Here is a 19,059-nt window from a genome sequence, read left to right on the forward strand (position 1 = left end):
ACGACCACACCCCATCAACAACCTAAGTCGCTCCTGAGTGAACTCTCATCCCGACCCAGCGCACAACATACAATGACATGTCCGAATCCACCACTTCTGACTGTCATCGTAGTCGGCCTAGGCCAAAGGGGCCGCAGCCACGCCACGCCCTCTCCTACCACACCAACCCAGACTACCAAATCGTCGCTCTGGTCAACCGCTCAACTCCCCGATGCCTGCCGCCCGAGCTCGCAGGCTATAACCTCTTCCAGACCTTCGAAGAAGCCCTCGCTCTCAAACCAGATCTCATATCGATCTGTACACATGTCGATACGCACGCCCAGTACGCGATTGCCGCGATGGAAGATGGCGCAAACGTTTTCGTTGAGAAGCCTCTAGCAGGAAGTCTTGAGGATGCTCAGAGGGTTATTGAAGTTGCCAGGCGAACGGGACGGAAGTTGGTGGTGGGATATATTCTGCGCCACCATCCCAGTTGGCGTGAGTTCATCGCTCGAGCGCGAGAGCTTGGCCCGCCGTTCGTGTTGAGGATGAACCTGAACCAGCAATCCCGTGGCGCGGCGTGGGAGGTTCATAAAAAGCTCATGGAAGGTTCCAGTCCCATGGTTGATTGTGGTGTGCATTACATCGATGTGATGTTGCAGATTACGGATAGTCGGCCGGTTCAGGTGCGTGGGATGGGGGTGCGGTTGAGTGAGGAGATATGTCATGGGCAGGTGAATTACGGGCATCTGCAGGTGTTGTTTGAGGATGGGGCCCCATGATCAGTGAGACAGCGTACTTCGTCAAAGATGTTATGGGCCCGAGAGGGTCCGTGTCGATTGTAGGCGAGGAGGCAGAGGCTGGGTCTTCCGCTGATGTGGATGGACATACAAAGACGTCGCGGTTGAAGATCCACCGTGTCGAGAAGGCGAAGGATCAGGTGCTGTCCATGGTGGACGAGCCGGGTCATCAGGAGCTTTGTGATCTGGAGCAGCAGTTCGTGCTTGATGCGGTGCGCGGCGACTATGATCTCTCGAAACATTGGGCGGACGCGTTGCGATCGCAGGCTGTTGTGTTGGCTGCGGATCAGTCTATGCGCCACAAGCGAGCAATAGATCTTGATCTGTAGCGAGGCACTGCTCCGAGCGTGTTGCTTCTCAGTCTCAGTGTTGTATTCTGAGCGCTCCGCGACCTCATACCGGGTGAACATGGTGACAGTCACGGCGATGTTCAGTAAAGGGTTGCGCTTCCCACATAAGAGCTCCTTACGATGCAGGCTTCTGATCGACTTTCAGCTCGCTGACGGTCGTGACTTTGGGACGATCGTTCGGCGCGGTGTTCTCATATGCAGTATTGCGTCCCCAACCGCCCTTTCGCTTTTCAGAAGCCCATGATCCCCATGAACTCAAGTAAGCACCCGCTCTCTGGCTCGCTGCAGCAACACTGGCCTGCGCTGCCTGGATATTCGGTCTTGACCCAGTTTGCGCAGCCTTTTCATCCGCAGGTGCTGCCGCTCTGGCTTCTTCCGCTCGCTTTCGCTGCGCTTCACGCATGACCTCAATGTCTGCCCAGACTTTGTTGAAAGCGGTCGTGACCTGCACACGACCATCGGCCAGTCTTTTGCCGACGACTTCCTTGGTCTGGCTGAACCGTTCGTCTAAGTGGAGGTCAGCGACTTGTGCTGCAAGTCGTCGTTGCACATCGTCGATTGTCAAACCGCCAGCCATGGGATGTCGAGGCTCCACAATGTCGAAGAGCATGCTGTCGGTCGTTCGATTCCACAATTTGTAGTTCTCGGTCCGCTGCCACGCTTCCACAAATGGGTTTGCAAACTCATGTGAAGGGTCGCCTTCCACATCCGCCAACAAAGTCTTCGGGTCACCGTGTTTATGCAGGATGATGTACTGGTGGTACTTCGTAGCTGACAGTAGAGCTATCAGATACTCCTCGAACTGCAGCCTGATAAATTCTTCGCTTCCTGCATAGCCATGCGTGTTTGGTCGTGACGGATCGTTCTCGTCCCAGGTATCGTTGACATTCTGCGTTAGGAAGTCGATCCACCGGCGATCAGCCACTGACAGCGCCAGGGACTGCTTCAGCGCTGGGTTGAGTATCGTAACAGAGTCCTCGTCGAGGTTCACGAGTAGATCACAATACTTCTCCTTCTGCGACAGCAGCAAGCTGTTCGTGCTCCCAACCACGTAGCTTTTCGTCTCAGCATCTGTGATCATGTCCAACTGCTGCAGGGGCGTGTATGGTCCAAACAACGATCCTTTCCCAAACAGCTGAAGTGGCAGTCCAACAAATGCGAGCAGAGAAGTCCGGTCGCTGGTACGAACAGAGTCCGACCTTTTCCTCGTCTCGGCATCCTTGTCCATTGCAGGATCGGCACAGTCCTGCAGGCTTCGCACCAGGCCCGGTATGAGCGAGATGAGCGAGAACTGGACCTGACATATTCGCTCGCAATGGGATCCGAAGAACAGGATCTGAGGGTGTCAGTATGGCTGGCCCCAACGTCTCGCATTAAGCCATGCCATACCTTCTGCTGCAACAACAAGCACTTCAACAAGATCAGGATCTGCCATCTGAACGTATGAAGCAGCTCCCTCAGACTTAGCCCAAAGTACTGATCACTCTCATGTTCATGCCTAGTATCCTCCTTCGCCAGACTCTCCTGAAAGCGCTACGCCGCAGCGTCAGCACATGTCCCTACCTCTTCAGAGTATCCAACACTCGAGCCCTACTAACCCACCTGCAGAATGTCCATATCCCTGAAATCCCTCTGCGCAAACCACGCCCTCGTCACGGCACTCAGCTTCTCCCGCAACGCACTGAAGTGCTGCGGCTTATCCGTGATCGCAAGCACGGCCTTCTGCACCGCACTCCTTGTCACATCCTCAGGTCGGAACAGCAACTGCGAGCTATCGATCTGGTGCATGCAGCTTATCCCGAAGACGGTGGAGGGCTCGACGTCTTGGCCTGCTCTTGCTTTGCGCACCAGACTGAAGTAGCTGAACTCTTCGTCCGACTGGTGGGCGCCGTCGGGAAGGGCCATGTAGGGGATGAGGTGCCAGTCATTTTCGGCGGTCGGGTCGCTGCCTTCTGCGCCGATCCAGTGCTCGATCTCGGGGCCTCGAAGGTGGTGAAAGTCGACGACGCAGACGAGCGGTTGGAAGGACGAGTCGGCCATTATCTCGGTGGATTGAAAACAAGACGAAAGGAAACAATCCGTTAGCTGTTTATTGTCGAGTCCATGCTCGAAGAATGCATCTCGTCGCCACGAAAATGCACTGTGGTGTGGTGTCGCAAATTCAATGGTTGATGTACAAAATGCCAGCACATACAGTACATGTAGGCAGGGATGTCCTGGGTAACTTTGGAGCCCATGGGAACGGTTTGCCGAGCTGAGCTACTGGAGCCGTGTCACCCACGAGACACATGTCACGAGATCTGTGCTTGTTTGTGATGCAGAGAATATGCGCACGAGGGCGCTCAAGGCAGAGGTGTGTTGGGGAGTTGTGAGCAGCTCAAGATTGCAGTGCTGGTCTCTTCGTGGTGTATTGGAGCTATCTGGCCTGCAACGATCCTTCCTCCATACCAGGTACGGTCCTCAACGCCTCACAAACTGTACAACAGAGTCTTTGATCCTCTATGCCTTCTTAAGCTTCTCAGTAAGCTCTGGCACCTTCTCAAACAGATCCCCAACAAGTCCAACGTCAGCCACCTGGAAGATCGGCGCATCCGGGTCCTTGTTAATCGCAGCAATAACCTTCGAATCCTTCATGCCAGCCAAATGTTGAATGGCACCAGAGATACCCGCACACAGATACAACTGCGGCGCAACGTTCTTCCCCGTCTGTCCAACCTGCAGACTGTTGTCGGCAAAGCCCGAGTCCACAGCCGCACGACTAGCCCCGATGGCAGCTCCCAGCGCATCAGCAAGCGGCGGCATAATCTTCTCAAACTCCTCCTTCGACTTCAGACCTCGCCCTCCCGACACGACCTTCTCAGCAGTCGCCAGATCCGGTCGATCGCTCTTCGCCAGATCCTCGCTGACCCACTCCACCGGACACGCCGCCTTTGGATCCGTTCCCTCCTCGACACTCGCACTGCCTCCCTCGGCAGAACCAGCTGGGAACGCGGTGCCTCTCACCGTGATGATCTTCGTGGCGTCACTACTCTGCAACGTCAAAATTGCATTTCCAGCATAGATGGGCCGCACAAACGTATCCTCACTCTCAATGTCCGTGATGTCGCTGATCTGTTGAACGTCCATGAGAGCCGCCACGCGAGGCATCAAGTTCTTGCCGAACGCGGAGTGGCCTGCCATGACATGGCTGTAACCACCCTTCTTGATGTTCTCCACGAGGAGTGGTGCCCAGTTCTCGGGAAGTCCCTTCTCGTAGTCTGCGTTCTCGACGTATATGACCTTCTCCAAGCCATCGATCTTTGCCGCTTCGTCTGCGACGCTCTTGATGTTGGGACCGGCGACGAAGCCGTGGATCCTACCTCCGAGCTTCTGGGCGGCGGAGATCGAGGCAAGGGAGCCCATGTTCAGTTTGCCTTCTCGTTGTTCGAGGACTGCAAGTGTGGAGGCCAGTCGTCGAAGCGCACCGCGGGAGATGGGTCGTATGGGCGTGGGCCGTTGTTGGCGGAGACATGTCGCTGCCTGCCGGAGCAGACCATTTCGTAGCGGTGCCACCATCGTTGCAGACCACAGTGTGTATTTGGTGGTGGTCGTGCTTGGGGAGTGGTGACATAGGCAAGCGGCTCAAAGTGAGTTCAATGCCGGCCGGCTTCGGCTTTGGCTTCATACCAGCCGAGGGAAACTGATCCCGGATGCAAATCACATGCACGGCATGACTGATGCAGCGTGTTAAAAACTCGTTATCCTTTGCTTGCTTATCGAAAGTTTGCAATTACCATTGCTTCTAGATGCGCGATGACCTGTCTGCCGTAACAGAGCACGGTCTCTTGCTGCGTGCGACTACGCATTCGTCTGCACCGCTTGCTCATGGCCGATCCAGCCGCATCCAAAAAGCATGTTCTAGATGCCACTTCATCACACATCATGTACTTCGTAGTTCCTCCGTAACTGTGAATGCCACTACTCGCCACCGAAAGAGACGACTGGGGTATGATGGTGATCCTTCCTTCTCCGACGCCAGGCACCTTCGATTGAGCTGATCCTCCTGTCAAAAGGTCGAGAACGCATCTATGCCGCAAGCCCGTTCTCGGGTACTCCGCCGGCTGCACCATCTGCGGAATCGACGTTGTGGTAGTCGAGGATCTCAGAGTACCTGTAAGGCTCGTGAGCGAATATACAAGACGTGAGTCGTTCTGTCAAACATACATCATGATCTTCCATGTGTCAACAGGCAGGTCGGCATCGTTGAAGGACCAATCAAACTTCTCCTCGGCTTCTGGCTCGTCGGTTGGATCGTGGTATGGCGAAAGGTATGGGTCGGCAAGAGCTTCGCCAGCCTTGACACGTTTCCGTGGGTCGAAGACGAGCATGCGCTCCAGGAGCTCAATTGCTACGAATGGTTAGCCATGAATCCGAGTGGATGTTAGTCGACATGGCTCACCCTGAGGATCGGCGTTCTTGAACTTGTTCTTCAATGGCTGGCGCTCTCGCTTGGGCAGAGATTGCACGAATCGTAAAGTCTGTGTCACGCTTGTCAGCTCTTTCCTCCCATGCCCTCTGTCTCTGATGTCTTACGTTCTCGCTGCAGATGGTGGAGATAACATCATCTGGCGGTGTACCCAATAGCTCCGTGATGATCGAAAACTGGTTGACGTGATCCTTGCCAGGGAACAATGGCTTGCCCTCCAGCATCTCTGCAAAGATACACCCTGCACTCCAAATGTCCACTTCCACATCGTACTTTTGCCATGTAAGCATGATCTCTGGTGCTCTGTAGTAGCGTGTCGAGACGTATCCGGTCATCTGAGGGTCCTGAATACGGGCGAGACCGAAGTCGCAGATCTTGAGATCGCAGTTCTCGTTGACGAGGATGTTCGATGGCTTGAGGTCACGGTGCACGACACCGGCCGAGTGGACGTACTTGAGACCGCGCTGGTACCAGTCAGTATTGGCAAAGGACGCCTGCTCACGAAGCTCACTTACCAGGATCTGGTATAGGAAGTATTGGATGAATTGCTTCTCGAGGGGTCGCGAGGTAAGGAGTCGGTGCAGATCCGTTCCCAATAATTCGGTCACAAAATAACTGTGAGAAGAGAATAAGCCAAGTTTGTGTCAGGGATCGACTCACCGACGTACATATCCTCCAGAGGAGATATGAAGATGTCGCTCAGGCTGATCACCTGCAAGCAAGCCTGTTAGCGACGGACGCCGTTTGTGTGATGCTCTGCGCGACTTACGTTCTCATGCTTGAGATGCTTCAGGAGCTTCAGTTCTCGGTATGTTCGCTTCGATAGGACTGGTGTCGAGAACGGCTTCATGATCTTCTTGACAGCCACTGCTTGTCCTGTGAGCTGATCTTTCGCCGAGCTGTTGTGTTTGTGAGCTCCTGTTTCCACCCATCGCGTCTCTTCTCCCACACATACCAGACAAGCCCGAAGGCACCCATGCCCACTGGCTGCAGATCGGTGTACCTGCACGGCGGTCAGCATCTCATGTCCTTCGTGATCGTCCATCGCGCGGCGGCGCTGTCTCCGGCGCTGTTGCCACGCACCTGCTGGTGATCTCGAAGGTCGTGCCGAAGATCTGGGCACGCACGAATTCTGCCATGGTGTGTTCGTTCTGCGCGCGAGGCCGGGGTGGTCGTGGCGGGGGTGTGTTGCGGTCGGTAGGGGTGTAGGTGGTAGATTGAGGTTTGCTGTTGTGGGCGACGAGGGCAAGGAAAACCCCACTTGGGCAAGTTCGAGTGTGTTTTCGTTCGCTAGCCGCGCTCAAGCACGTGGAAAGGCAGCCGCTTGATGCCGGGGCTGCACTGTGAACACGGCAGGTCTCGGTCGCGGTCGTAGGTGTGGCTGCCGGTGTGGATGCACAATGTGTTTCCTAGGTGAAGGTGTCGGTGAATCAATCTTTCAATGGATGGCGCGGCCGAGCAGGCGCGTGAAAGATCGACGATAACGCCACGGGCCGGGATCACAAGCAAGAGTTGGTTGGTACCTGATGATGAGCAGTGAGCAATGCGACTTCCGTGGCTGCTTGCTCGTTGTCCGGGAAGTGAAGACGCGGCACAGAGAACGATGGTCAGTCCGACGGCCCTTTTTGACAGTTATAACACCTCGTGCCAGCTCGAGCACACAGCCGTCCTGCGTCGTCGAGACAAGAAGGATACCTTCGGACTTGTTTCCGACCTTTAGAGACTGCCTTCCTTCTCCCGGGGCTGCCACGCTATCACCTTCATGGCACTGATCGTCATCGTGCTTGTGAGAAAATGCCACAAACAGAAGCTGGATCGCTGACTTGCTGCTTTTTGCTTGCTGCTCCGCGGTTCAGCCTGCTGTTTGAAGTCCGGCCAACGCGTCGACGATGCTTGAACCTATGCTATCTGTCTCACATCCCATCGACGACGACGTCACCCAACCAGTGATGTCATCCTCAAGACGAAGTGAAGTCGGTTCAAGCGTGCTTGTTCGAAAGACATGCTCCGCTCTCAAACTACATTACATTATTGAGCATGACGGGCACGTATGGACACCCCAGAGCATTATTGACATACTCCAACAAGGTACGATATGGGGCCTGGCTGGAGCCGAGTCAACGCCGACAACTTCGGCGAGCCTGGATAAATAAATACCTGGATGAAGTCTGTCACACGTGCTCCGGGCCATGTTGGACATGGGTTGTGACTTTCACGAGACGTTCAGAAATGGTCGTCCCTAGTCTTCACCAAGCAAATTTTATCATCTTCGCGCATATGTTCACCTGACAGCCCGCTCTAGATGCTTTGCAGAAGCAGATGCAGGCATAGTGGCCGTGGTAGCCAAGCCGATGGACATGATGAAGTACCTCTCGGAGCTGGGGATGTCGTCCCGACATTCCAGCTATGGAGGCACGATATTGTTGTGACAAAGCATCGGGCAATTGTGCAGGGGCTTGCAGCGGCTTGACTGTCCGTCATTCGCCTATAAGAGAGGTACGTACTGCTGTCAGCAACAACGATTCTGTGCTGAAGCGGCACTCTCCTAACTTGACAAGAGGCGCAACGCGTTTGGCTACGCCACGTGGAGATGATCGTATGCGACCATGATCGGTGAATACGGCTTCGTTTTGGTAGTGTGGCACCCATGAACCGCTATGTTACAAGCTATAATCTCCCGGACCAATTCGCGACAAGACACACCCCGACAATCCTGCGTACGCTTCATCTTTCGCCTGCAGAGCCTCGGCACCGTCGGGACAAGAGCAGGAGAGTACGCACGCGGAGGCGCCTTGACGACCAGAGGAATGCGACTGTTCGGTAGGAGGGCGGAGAATTGATGCGGTCGTCTGATTCCGTGGCAGCTGATTCAGGAGGCACGGTTGTCTGAGATGAGAGATGAGGCGACTATGTGATCTGCGAGAGACATCGAAGACAGTGTGTCACGGCCGTGTGCAGAGTAGAGGACATAGTGTAGGGTATCGCCAAGCCCCAAGCCGCATCGTGTCTTGCCTTGCCATGTCTGTGGCTGATGAGGGTCTAGCCAGTCAATGAAGTGTGAATCGAGCCAGCCATCTCCGCGCACCTGTCAGCAAGCTTCTCAAATCGCTCTGTGGTGCACATTCTTGGTGCTCCCCGCAACGCTTTCGTCTTGCTGGAACCTGAATGAACTGGAACGCGAGCTCTGAACAACAACGGCCACTAGCTTTGCAGTTAGCCACTCTACTAGCGCGAACACCTGTTATGTACAAGCTTAGAGCGTAGCGACGGTACCGTGCTGCTTTTCATCCGTGCACCTCGTGGAATCGCTCCCGCCATCTAATAACTTGTGCTGAGCTAAACACCACCACACCGTACCGCATCGCGACCTCCACCTCCACCTCCATCATCTAGCACCACCAACCTGCGCCCCACCTATCATCCTGCGCCCGGGGCTCTCGCCCTCGCTCGTCTGTTCCTCACCTGCCTGCATCCGGCCACGGCGTCAGGCTACGCTCGGCACATAGCGAGCCACACAGCTGTGTGCTGCACACGCCGCTCAACCACTCTTGCTCCCCGATCTGGTAAGGTGGGATCGCACAAAGGCCTGCACGACCCTAACAAAGCCACGGGTTCCCGCTGCAGCACGTGTACCTGCTGGACAGCTCGCAAGCGGCCATCCCTTCCACCGCGCCGAGCATCAATTGTCGCTGCTGCGCCGAGATCGAGTGCCCAACCAACTCGCCGACACTGGCGTGGCTGAGCCCACGAGAGGCGGCGCTTTGTGGTCCAAAGCGCAGTCGCCTGAGCTCGCTGGAGCAGTCGGGCCATCCCGATCAAGATGGGCGCTTGCATGAGCAGCGGCAGCAATGAGGATGGCGATCAGAAGAAGCGCAGTCAGATGATTGACCGCACGCTGGAGGAAGACTCGAAGAAGCTACGGCGGGAATGCAAGATTCTGCTGCTGGGTATGGAAACAAGACGTGTTGCCGTGGTTGGGTTCGAGTACTAACAGACGAGCGCAGGTTCGGGCGAGAGTGGGAAGAGCACAATCGTGAAGCAGATGAAGATCATACACCAGAATGGCTACACAACAGACGAGCTGGCATTGTACCGACACACCATCTACAAAAACCTGATTGACTGCGCCAAAGCCCTGATAGGCGCCATGCGACAATTCGACATCGAGGTCGAAGACTCCGCGAAGCGCGAATACTGCGACTTCATCATGGAGTATGTAGTGGACCCCGATCCGCAACAACCACTCGATACGAGGGTAGGAGAAGCCATTGCGGGCATTTGGCAGGACAAGTGTATACCGAAAGTCTTTGACCACCAAAACGAGTTCTATCTGATGGACTCAGCGCCATAGTATGTCAAAGCAGCTTGATCAATGGTACAACCATGCTAATGGACACAGTTTCTTCGAAGAAGTGACGAGGTTAGCGGCGCCCAACTACATACCCACCGAAGCCGATGTACTACGAGCGCGAACGAAGACGACCGGCATATATGAGACACGGTTCCAGATGGGCCAGCTCAGCATACAGTATGATTTATCATCATATGAGAGGCAGTCAGACTCTAATATGTCACAGCATGTTCGACGTCGGAGGTCAACGCAGTGAGCGGAAGAAGTGGATTCACTGCTTCGAGAATGTCACGTCGATCATCTTTTGCGTGGCACTCAGCGAATACGACCAAGTTCTCCTAGAAGAGAGCAGTCAAGTGAGTTTCTAATCGTTACACAATTGATTATCGCTGACCACTAGTAGAATCGCATGATGGAATCACTGGTGTTGTTCGATTCAGTCGTGAACTCAAGATGGTTCATGCGAACATCGATCATCCTGTTCCTGAACAAGGTCGACCTGTTCCGGGGCAAGCTCGCCAAGTCGCCGCTGGGTAATTACTTCCCTGACTACTCGGGCGGCAACGATGTAAATCGCGCGGCCAAGTACCTTCTCTGGAGATTCAACCAGGTGAATCGAGCACACCTCAATCTCTATCCCCAGTAAGTTGGTTCGGATCGCGCCCGAGCAACAGCATCTAACCTTGTTTACAGCCTCACACAAGCAACGGACACATCGAACATCCGGCTTGTATTTGCCGCGGTGAAGGAGACGATATTGCAAAACGCTCTCAAAGACTCGGGCATTTTATAACCACGACGTATACCTAATAACCGAATGTGGCGCACCATCTAAGCTTCGACCCATTTGACGCTCGGACGCGACACTATTGACGATTTTATTTGATCTTACTACTTAAGTATTGGCAAGCGGGCGTTTCGCGGAGTGACGGGCGCTTCCTCAAGAGCGCGGCTCGAATGCGGCAGAGGCGTCACTGTATGGACTGGGAGGGTGGTGCGATAGCAGTCTTTCCAGTTGGATCATGGGGCGGGCTGGCGACATTGCAAGCATGGTATCTTGACAATGTTCTGAGTACTGTGGTTCTGAGGAGGAAGTGAGAAAAGCTGGTCTTTGGCGTGGCGTGTCAGCACGCTGTCATGTTCGCAATTGTATTCTTGAGTAGCACACCACCGCAGCAGCGCGCAAGCGATTTCTTGCTCGCGCTAGCTCAGCAGAAAGGCGAGCGGAGCAGAAGGAAGAATTGAAAGATGATGTTGATTGTCCCCCTTTGCAGTTCCAAGTAATGTCCGACTTTCTGGACAACAAGCATACGATGTACAGTATTCGGCACTTGGACAGCTAAAATGCAGTGATACGCACCAGGATGCACATGAAACCGTTTGATCTTCTGGCCCAAGCGCCATGACCGAACTTACACTTTCGTTACCAGCACCCATTTCTTCCATCCGACATCCATACACACATTTGTACATATTGGAAACATGGATGACCCACCGCTAGCCAGTCTATCGCTGACACACGTTCGATACAACCCCGCCGACCCTCTCTCGTACATTTCCGCACACCTCGCTCTGGTCCCGCAAGCACTCATGATCGCATACGTCTCGCTGATATGGGGCACCCGCGAGATCGAGATTCTCCTCATGTTTACTGGACAGCTGGGATGCGAGGCTCTTAACTGGTTACTGAAGAGATACATAAGAGAGGAGAGACCAATTCGTAGGTGCAATGCAACATACAGCTAAATGTCGGTACATGGCAGCTAATTCTACGATGCAACACAGAAATGCTAGGCAAAGGCTACGGTATGCCCTCGTCCCACGCCCAGTTCGTCGCCTACTTCTCCACCTTCCTCACTCTCTTCCTCCTCTTCCGACACGATCCACACAACCATCCCAATGCCTCGCATACACACCTCCCCATACCTCTCTGGCAGCGTTTGGGACTTGGAGCGTTGGGCTTGGTCAGCGCCGCGGCTGTCGCGCAGAGCAGGATATACTTGAATTATCATACGCCAAAGCAGGTGTACACTGGTGTTGCGGCGGGCGTGAGCTGTGCTGTTGCATGGTTCGTGGTGACAAGTGCGGCGAGGAGGTATGGCGTGATTGATAAGATCTTGGAGCTACCGCCGGTGAAGTGGTTGAGGTTTAGGGATTTGGTGGTTAATGAGAGTTTGGAGGATGCTGGGTGGCATCGGTGGGAATTGGCGAAGCAGAAGAGGGCGGAATTGGTAGGGAGGAAGCGGAAGTGAGCTGTGCGAGGCTGGCCATGAGTTTCTGCTTCGATGCGGCACCTCCTCTTCCCTCGGATATGGCGTCTCTGGCTCGTTAAGACTGCCGTCTTCAATCTCGTCTTTCTCTGGTCGATACTCAGCCTTCAGATGCCGGGTCTCGCAACCCTTCGAGCACCCTCTCGGTGCCCAGAACATCAAGATTGGCTGTATTATGTCAGGCCTCACTTAAAAGCTGCGATCTCCGCCGCTGTTTGCCATGGGTATCGAGGACGATCCGAAATCTGCCGCCCCTTGTTGGACCATGATATCGTGCTGCTCCAGCTCGCAGTTTGTCTGATCAGACTCGACGAAGAGTTGCTGCTGCTTAGAGACACGACAGAGACCTCCGAGACGTTGGCCAGTTTTCGAGTAAAACGATCCTTCACCACCGCAGATTGTCCTGGAGATGGTGTTTTTACTGGTGAGATCGACGGGGAGTATTCTTGCGAGAGGAAGATATATGCGAGTGGCGACGCTCTGCTCCATGAATGGGCTGTTTCGACTGCTTATAATACATCTGGACGATCCAGCCATAACGACATCACATCAACTCGATTCCGCGTGTTCAAAAGGGCCACACGGCATATATTGACAAAAGAGGTTAGCCAAGTCGTTCAGTCTCCGAAGGTCCGGACCTCGAGGAGCTGAGCTTGAATCACCTATTCTCGCCGCAGTCCGTTCAGCACCGACGTGGGCTGTCAAGCACAATCGTTGTACTCAGATGCGAGTGTCATGTCTACCGGGCAAAGTCGGCGGAATGGGAAAGCGGCGTCGTGTGAGCCGTGTCGCAAGGGCAAGATCCGCTGTGATCACCAGGTATGCCGAACAAAATGCACAGTCATCAAGTACAAACCGTAACGCAATACAGCGTCCAACCTGTGGTCGTTGCCAACGTCGTGGCTTGACTTCTCAATGCTTCTATCACCCAGCGCCACTGACAAAGCCTCGCGGTACTGGGTCCGGCTTCGCAGGAGCCCATGTCTTCAACATCGAGTCAAATGCCCGCCCAGCGATTACTGCTGAACAGAGAAACCTGTCTCATGGCCTTCAGGATGTCAGGGAGCGGGCTCAAGCACCTGATGGAAGCAGTCATACCAGTCAGACTTATGGCTTTCCATGGCCCTCCTCGTGGGTTGCCAGTCCCGAAACACATGGGCAGCAATCGCTGTACTGGAACGTACCGCGAGCCAAGGACAACGAAGCTGAAGACAAGAGACTTCCGGTGATCAAGGAAGTGCTCATGTTGCTCAAGCACTTTCGTTTCATGCAGATACTGGTTGAGGAATATGCTACGCATGCTCAGGCGTCGCTGGTACCTCAACCGATCGCGATGTCGTTCATGGACTCACTGGCAGACCTTACCACAGCCTATGCTTCTGCTGACGATGCCAACGGTAACGACGATGGCTTCACGCAAATGGCAAAGAATGTGCTGAGAGCGACAAGCGCGCCCATAGAAACACCCGATGACCTTGCTGGCTTCCTCGCTATGTACAGCGGAGATAATATGCGACTTGAGACCATCGGTCTGCTGTACACAACATCAGCTACAGCGTGTCTATTGGGATTAGCACGGGATGATGACAGACATACAGAGTTTGTCGAGGCGATGTACCGCGGAAGCACAACCTGCCTCCATCTAGTCAGAGATATCTCTCCTGAGATCAACGATATCATGCTATGGCTATCCTTTGAGAACATGCGATTGACTACGCATACAGAAGGCGACTCAAGTATGTATAGTCCTTGACCAGAACAGAATAGACGCTGATCATCTCGTCACTCTAGGCCCGATTGTATGGCGCAAGCTGGGCGATGTCACGACAGACATCTTCGCAGCTGGCTTCCATCGCGAAGCTAAGAACACATCGAAGACCCCATTCTTCCTGGCAGAATGCAGACGCAAAGCATTTGTCGCTGCATACCAGCTAGACAAATTCATTGCCACTCTGCTCGACTTACCGCCCAGGATCTTACGCCGTTATTCGGACTGCAAGATGCCTCTTGAATTGACTGACCAGGAACTCTTGTCTGACGCTGGCGAACTAGCGCAAGCTCGAGCGAAGCTGAGTCCGGATGGCTGGAGCCCAGATAAGCAATATATCCCTGCGACATGGCAAAGGCTGCGCTTTCAGCTGGGCATGCTACGAGAGGACATTCTGGAGTATCCGTTTCTGCCTCCCACTTTAGAGAACAATGCTGCGCTCAAGTAAGCCACTCCCCTTTGACAAAGGGACGACAGCTAATGAAGTACAGGAATCTCGCACGACGGTGTCATCAAACATACGACTCATTACCGTCGCACCTCAAGTACAATCCTGATCAATGGAATACAATCCCACCGTCAGCTTGCCTTATGTTGACCGTCATGCGCCTGAACTACCTCCAAAGCTGCTTCCAAATTCAGCGTTTACTCGAAGACACGGAACCTGATGCATGGCCAGAGCTCTTGAGAATTTCGGCAGAGACGGTGGCAACCGTTCTGCAGATAGGAAATTGCTTAAACAAGGCGATCTTCATGAGGCACGACTTTCCGTATATTGTGAGCACCGTCTATCTGTCTCTCGCATACGATATCATCTTGACATCCATGCCAGGTCCTAGCATATGGCCTCCCCAGCGCCGTGATCCTAGCCTACGCCCTTCAATCCCGAGCACGTGGCAACGTACGACAAGCTCTTCCCTCCGACCTTAGCCGCGCCAGCCTGATTCGCCATCTTTCAGTCTTCGTCTCTCAACTCGAAAGCATCTGCGCCTTCAGCGAGAGGAACTACACCATCTGCATCCAGGCCTCGAAAGCCATAACGCGCGCACTGGATGAAGTCCTCGACATGCCTGCAACACCTGCCGCTGCGATGTCCAATCCAGCACCACAAACACCGGTATCTGCGAACGAGAACAGCACCGCGGGACCATTGGCTACACCTGCGCTATCTGCTTCACAACCGGTCATGCTCGACACTGCTATGAACGTTGATGCGGACCTCATTAGTGGCGACTTACTAGATGGGTTTGATTTGTCATCATGGGTGAAGAACATAGACTGGACAGGGACAGGAGGCGAATGGAGTACCTTCTAGAACATGCCGTATCTACACGATACTGTATACTCGCTTGGCGCTAACTATGAGAATGCTTACGTCTCACTTCTTCCACTTAGCATTGAGCATGCCTGCTACCTTACTCGGAAGCGCTACGCCGATGTGTTGGTACTTCTTCGCCCAGCTGCGTGGATCTGCGTCCACCTGGGACACCATCTTGCCGTTCTTGTCCTTCGTGGTGACAGTGCGGCTTTCTCGAGGCTCATTGCAGACAACCAACCGTCTGTATTTGCTAGCATTGAGGACGGCCCAGCCGGCGAACCAGTTGACCATGTAATCGGTAGCAGTGGTCTCGTCCTTCTCCCAGATGCCATCGAAGCTCGGTAGATGTTCTGGTGGGACGGAGACGAGGTTCGAGGTCGGAGATGGGATGCCTCCCGGATCGAAAGGATCCTCATCATCCGGTGGACACAATCTGCAGATGGCATCGTAGAGCTGCATCCAGCGCTCGTCTTGCCTGCCGTGCTCGGCCGTCTGTTCCATAGCGAGTTTGAGCAGCCAGCCCTTAATGCCAGGACGTGTCGCGATACGATTGTTCTCGCCTCCTTCAGGCTTGTATCTGTTAGCTTCTAAAAATGCTTTGATAACTTCTGTCGCTTTCTCTGGATGGTAGACGAAGAGCTCGTCGGTAATGAATGCAACATTGCCATGGGGGAAGATACGATCGCAGCAGTACGCTGGTTCTCTGTCTTCGACCTCCGCTACTATGCCATTGGTTCCGAGAGTGAAGAACTTTGCGGCTGTCATCGATAGGATATGGTGTAGTCCTGGTATTTCCCACATGGGCACATCCGGGTGTAGCACTATCGAGCAGGCGTTTGTGTGCGTTCGACGGAAGTGGTCCCATGCACCGAGAATCTCTGAATGGTATACCTTCAGGCCTGCAGCCTGGAAGTATTCCGCGCAGACCTGGATCTCGACAGTGTGCGTCTGTGGGAACATCAGGAACACTGCGCGATCGCTTGGCTTATTTCCGTCCCTCTTCGGGAGAAGCTTCTCCGCATCGAGGCCGGCAAGGACTTCGCCAACATTCACAGCGTGATGTTGCTGTTCAATAGGCTTGTCTGCACTGGCCTCGCTGTTTTGAGCTCCCTCGAAACCTGGCAGATTTGGGAACATTCGAAAGTGCAATACTGACTCATTCGACAGCGTGGATGAAATGTCGTCGAGATACTTCCATCGCTCTGCTCTCGCTGGCCAGATTATAGCGTGCACATCACGAGCTGGTACTGAGGCGACGAGAGCACTGCCGTGTCTGTTGAGCATCTCTGTCACGGCTTCTGCCTCTGATCTCTGGGTTTTCTTGATGTGAATTCCGCCGAAAGATGTCCGACTACCGCCTAGCTCAGTCGAGATGATGTTCTTGAAATCGTCCACCGTTACCACTCTAGTTGCTTTCAAGATAGCATCGGTCCCAAGAAGTCTCTCAATCTCAGCAAGATCTTGAACCTCGAGCTGTGCCGTTAGTCTAAGTGGCTCCTCCGCGCCGCTCAGACACAACAGCAGAGTTACGTTTGCCGTTGCGTTAGCCAAGCTCGGCGTTCTAGCCGACTGCAGCACGGAGGATTCTGTCACAGGCGGTGGAGGGGGTGGAGGTTGGAACAGGTTCGGGTTAGGCTGTCGATCTCTGGCCTCTCCGAATGCCTTTCGATACGAACCAGGACGGCCAGCGTGAATTCCTGTGTCCCGATGTGCGAACTCACATAGGTGATCAGGCTTATTGCAACCGTTTGGCTGAAGCCACCAATAGCATGTCGTTTCACTCGGACACACTGACCTAGTGGGAAGCTCTGGCGGAGGCGGCGGAGGGATGTCTGCCGACACCGGTGAAGCACTGTGCTGTGCGCTCGCCGTGGCCCCCTCCTTAAAAGTTCCCGGCGGCCGCGGAGCATAGTCGTGGTGGGCGAACTGGCACTCCTCGTCGGATTTAGAACAACCCTGAGGTTGACGCCACCACCAGCAGGTCTTGGGCAATATAGATTCTGCAGGTGGAGCATACGTCGCTGAACCCTTCCCATAAGTCCCTGGAACTCCGGAATGTACCCCAGTGTCGTAGTGAGCAAACTTACACTCCGCTGCTGTGAATCTACAGCCGCCTCGCAACCAAAATGTGCATGTAGTCTCGTTCGTGCTAGTCCTCGAGACAATCCCGGAGTTTTGACGAATGGGTACGATGTTGGGACTGTTGTCTCTACCCAGGTCACTAGCTGCGGGACGTGCAGGCATTGGTGGAGCGGAGGCCTGCAGAGGACTACCAGTCGTGGTGATGTCGAGCGACGGAGCGATGAGCTTGCCTGTCTTGGGGTCGAGCATTGTCAGAGCATGCACATCCGGAGCTTTCTCATTCCGACTGTACTTCTGAAATCTGTTCTGTTCTGAAAGCTTTGTGAATTTATTGCCGTCTGAATCTTTGGGCGTCTCGCCAGATACGCGCGGTCTCTCTCTGGGCGCCTTCGGTGCCGTCCAGTTGGCGAAGATATCCTTAGTCGGTGCGCTAGCAGATTTTGTGAAAACTGTCGTAGCCCCAGTGCTCGGGGCGCTCTTCCTAGCAGCGCTCGACACCAAGGCTTTGGATGGCAAGCCGAATTTCCTCTGCTCTACAGGCTGCTTTACTGCTGGCTGGGTATTGTGTGCAGGTCTACGATCCTGCAGATCTTCTGGGGATCTGTCTACAGTCGATATCCTCTTATTCACGGATGGTTTCTTGACGACCGCGTTATTGGTGTTGCTTCGAGCTGGAGGTGCAGGTATAACGGCCGACTTCCTCCTCGATGCGGAGCCCCTCACCTCTGCTAGCAGTGAGTCGCGGGAGTCCTCGCTCGCAGAATCAGACTGGCTGCTAGACGATGCTGAAGGTGCACGTCTCTTCGTCGTGATTTTCTTTGCTAAACCTTTCCTTTGGACTTCAGGTTGCTTGACACGATTCTTGGCGGGTGATGTCTTTGCAGCTCCGTTGCGAGCTCTGTTGTTTGCGAGAGGCACATCTTCCTCAGACGACTCGTCCTCGCCGCCATCATTGTTGTCAGTCTCATCTGGGGAGACAGGTTTACCGCGCTTGCGTCTCTTGGCCTTGCGTCGATCATTGCGGATCTCCTTTTCAACTTCTGCGACCTGAACAGCCTTGTACCAGTCGTCTTCGTTGAATGGCTGTTCTAGACCTTGCTCTATGCGGGCTTTCCTCGCCTCCCACTCAGGCAAGATCGCGTCACCAACGAAATTGACTGCGGGCTCATAGTTGGCGCGGTCAAGTGGATAGCCCTCCCACTTGACCAAGTACTCAGTACATTGATCCTCGGGGTCCCAATGCTCGCAAAGAATCTTTTCGACTGGGTAGTCATCCCGAGGCTCACTTGGTGCTGTAGAATCAGTAGCGATAGAATCGTCGTCGGAAAGCTCTCGGAACATTGTGTGAGAGGCTGTTTGGCGCGTCATAACAGCCTCCTCCAGCACCGATGGTCTATACCATGGTCAGGAAGTTGCGTTGTTGACGGTGGTGTTTGCGTGAAGAAGCAGCGAGAAGCGAGAAGCAATATATAGTGGGGCAACCGCGGTGGTCCCCTTGGTCTGTGCCTCCCAAAGCGCCTTCCCAGGATGGAAAGAACAGGCTCACTTATGGCAACGTAGACTTACATATCCTATGCTCACATAGCAAGGGCACTGGCTGATGCTGCAGTCTTCATGTCAGTAGTTTCGAGATTGACGGCGGCGAGCACGTTTCGGTTGACATGATTCACATGTGT

At 54.2% G+C, this 19,059-nt stretch overlaps 8 protein-coding genes across 8 annotated transcripts; 4 read left to right on the forward strand and 4 right to left on the reverse strand.

Moving 5' to 3' along the window:
- Window positions 1-77: 77 nt before the first annotated feature.
- CLAFUR5_03337 (uncharacterized protein) lies at window positions 78-1,108 on the forward strand (the record flags this gene model as incomplete). The annotated part of the gene is made up of 2 exons (XM_047902485.1): window positions 78-690; window positions 774-1,108. The coding sequence occupies 2 exons, from the start codon at window positions 78-80 to the stop codon at window positions 1,106-1,108; spliced, it is 948 nt and encodes a 315-aa protein (XP_047757880.1).
- A 136-nt stretch (window positions 1,109-1,244) lies between these two features.
- CLAFUR5_03338 (Late secretory pathway protein AVL9) lies at window positions 1,245-3,169 on the reverse strand (the record flags this gene model as incomplete). The annotated part of the gene is made up of 3 exons (XM_047902486.1): window positions 1,245-2,465; window positions 2,519-2,662; window positions 2,732-3,169. 3 exons carry the CDS (start codon window positions 3,167-3,169, stop codon window positions 1,245-1,247), a joined length of 1,803 nt encoding a protein of 600 aa, XP_047757871.1.
- A 459-nt stretch (window positions 3,170-3,628) lies between these two features.
- Window positions 3,629-4,684, reverse strand: CLAFUR5_03339 (putative electron transfer flavoprotein subunit alpha, mitochondrial; the record flags this gene model as incomplete). The annotated part of the gene is made up of 1 exon (XM_047902487.1): window positions 3,629-4,684. One exon carries the CDS (start codon window positions 4,682-4,684, stop codon window positions 3,629-3,631), a length of 1,056 nt encoding a protein of 351 aa, XP_047757870.1.
- Window positions 4,685-5,194: 510 nt separating this feature from the next.
- CLAFUR5_03340 (Mitogen-activated protein kinase Hog1) lies at window positions 5,195-6,733 on the reverse strand (the record flags this gene model as incomplete). Its single annotated transcript, XM_047902488.1, has 9 exons — window positions 5,195-5,279; window positions 5,333-5,516; window positions 5,568-5,646; window positions 5,702-6,058; window positions 6,110-6,209; window positions 6,263-6,306; window positions 6,364-6,493; window positions 6,550-6,597; window positions 6,678-6,733. The coding sequence occupies 9 exons, from the start codon at window positions 6,731-6,733 to the stop codon at window positions 5,195-5,197; spliced, it is 1,083 nt and encodes a 360-aa protein (XP_047758241.1).
- Window positions 6,734-9,414: 2,681 nt separating this feature from the next.
- CLAFUR5_03341 (Guanine nucleotide-binding protein alpha-3 subunit) lies at window positions 9,415-10,738 on the forward strand (the record flags this gene model as incomplete). The annotated part of the gene is made up of 6 exons (XM_047902489.1): window positions 9,415-9,541; window positions 9,599-9,944; window positions 9,994-10,122; window positions 10,172-10,301; window positions 10,349-10,587; window positions 10,639-10,738. The coding sequence occupies 6 exons, from the start codon at window positions 9,415-9,417 to the stop codon at window positions 10,736-10,738; spliced, it is 1,071 nt and encodes a 356-aa protein (XP_047758242.1).
- Window positions 10,739-11,427: 689 nt separating this feature from the next.
- Window positions 11,428-12,197, forward strand: CLAFUR5_03342 (Putative dolichyldiphosphatase; the record flags this gene model as incomplete). Its single annotated transcript, XM_047902490.1, has 2 exons — window positions 11,428-11,665; window positions 11,731-12,197. The coding sequence occupies 2 exons, from the start codon at window positions 11,428-11,430 to the stop codon at window positions 12,195-12,197; spliced, it is 705 nt and encodes a 234-aa protein (XP_047758243.1).
- A 753-nt stretch (window positions 12,198-12,950) lies between these two features.
- On the forward strand, window positions 12,951-15,298 carry CLAFUR5_03343 (uncharacterized protein; the record flags this gene model as incomplete). Its single annotated transcript, XM_047902491.1, has 5 exons — window positions 12,951-13,034; window positions 13,087-13,951; window positions 14,007-14,427; window positions 14,475-14,760; window positions 14,816-15,298. 5 exons carry the CDS (start codon window positions 12,951-12,953, stop codon window positions 15,296-15,298), a joined length of 2,139 nt encoding a protein of 712 aa, XP_047757535.1.
- A 63-nt stretch (window positions 15,299-15,361) lies between these two features.
- Window positions 15,362-18,751, reverse strand: CLAFUR5_03344 (uncharacterized protein; the record flags this gene model as incomplete). The annotated part of the gene is made up of 1 exon (XM_047902492.1): window positions 15,362-18,751. The coding sequence occupies one exon, from the start codon at window positions 18,749-18,751 to the stop codon at window positions 15,362-15,364; it is 3,390 nt and encodes a 1,129-aa protein (XP_047758244.1).
- Window positions 18,752-19,059: the final 308 nt, after the last annotated feature.

The sequence above is a fragment of the Fulvia fulva genome, chromosome 2 (genome assembly GCF_020509005.1).
Source record: "Fulvia fulva chromosome 2, complete sequence".
Lineage (NCBI taxonomy): Eukaryota > Fungi > Ascomycota > Dothideomycetes > Mycosphaerellales > Mycosphaerellaceae > Fulvia > Fulvia fulva.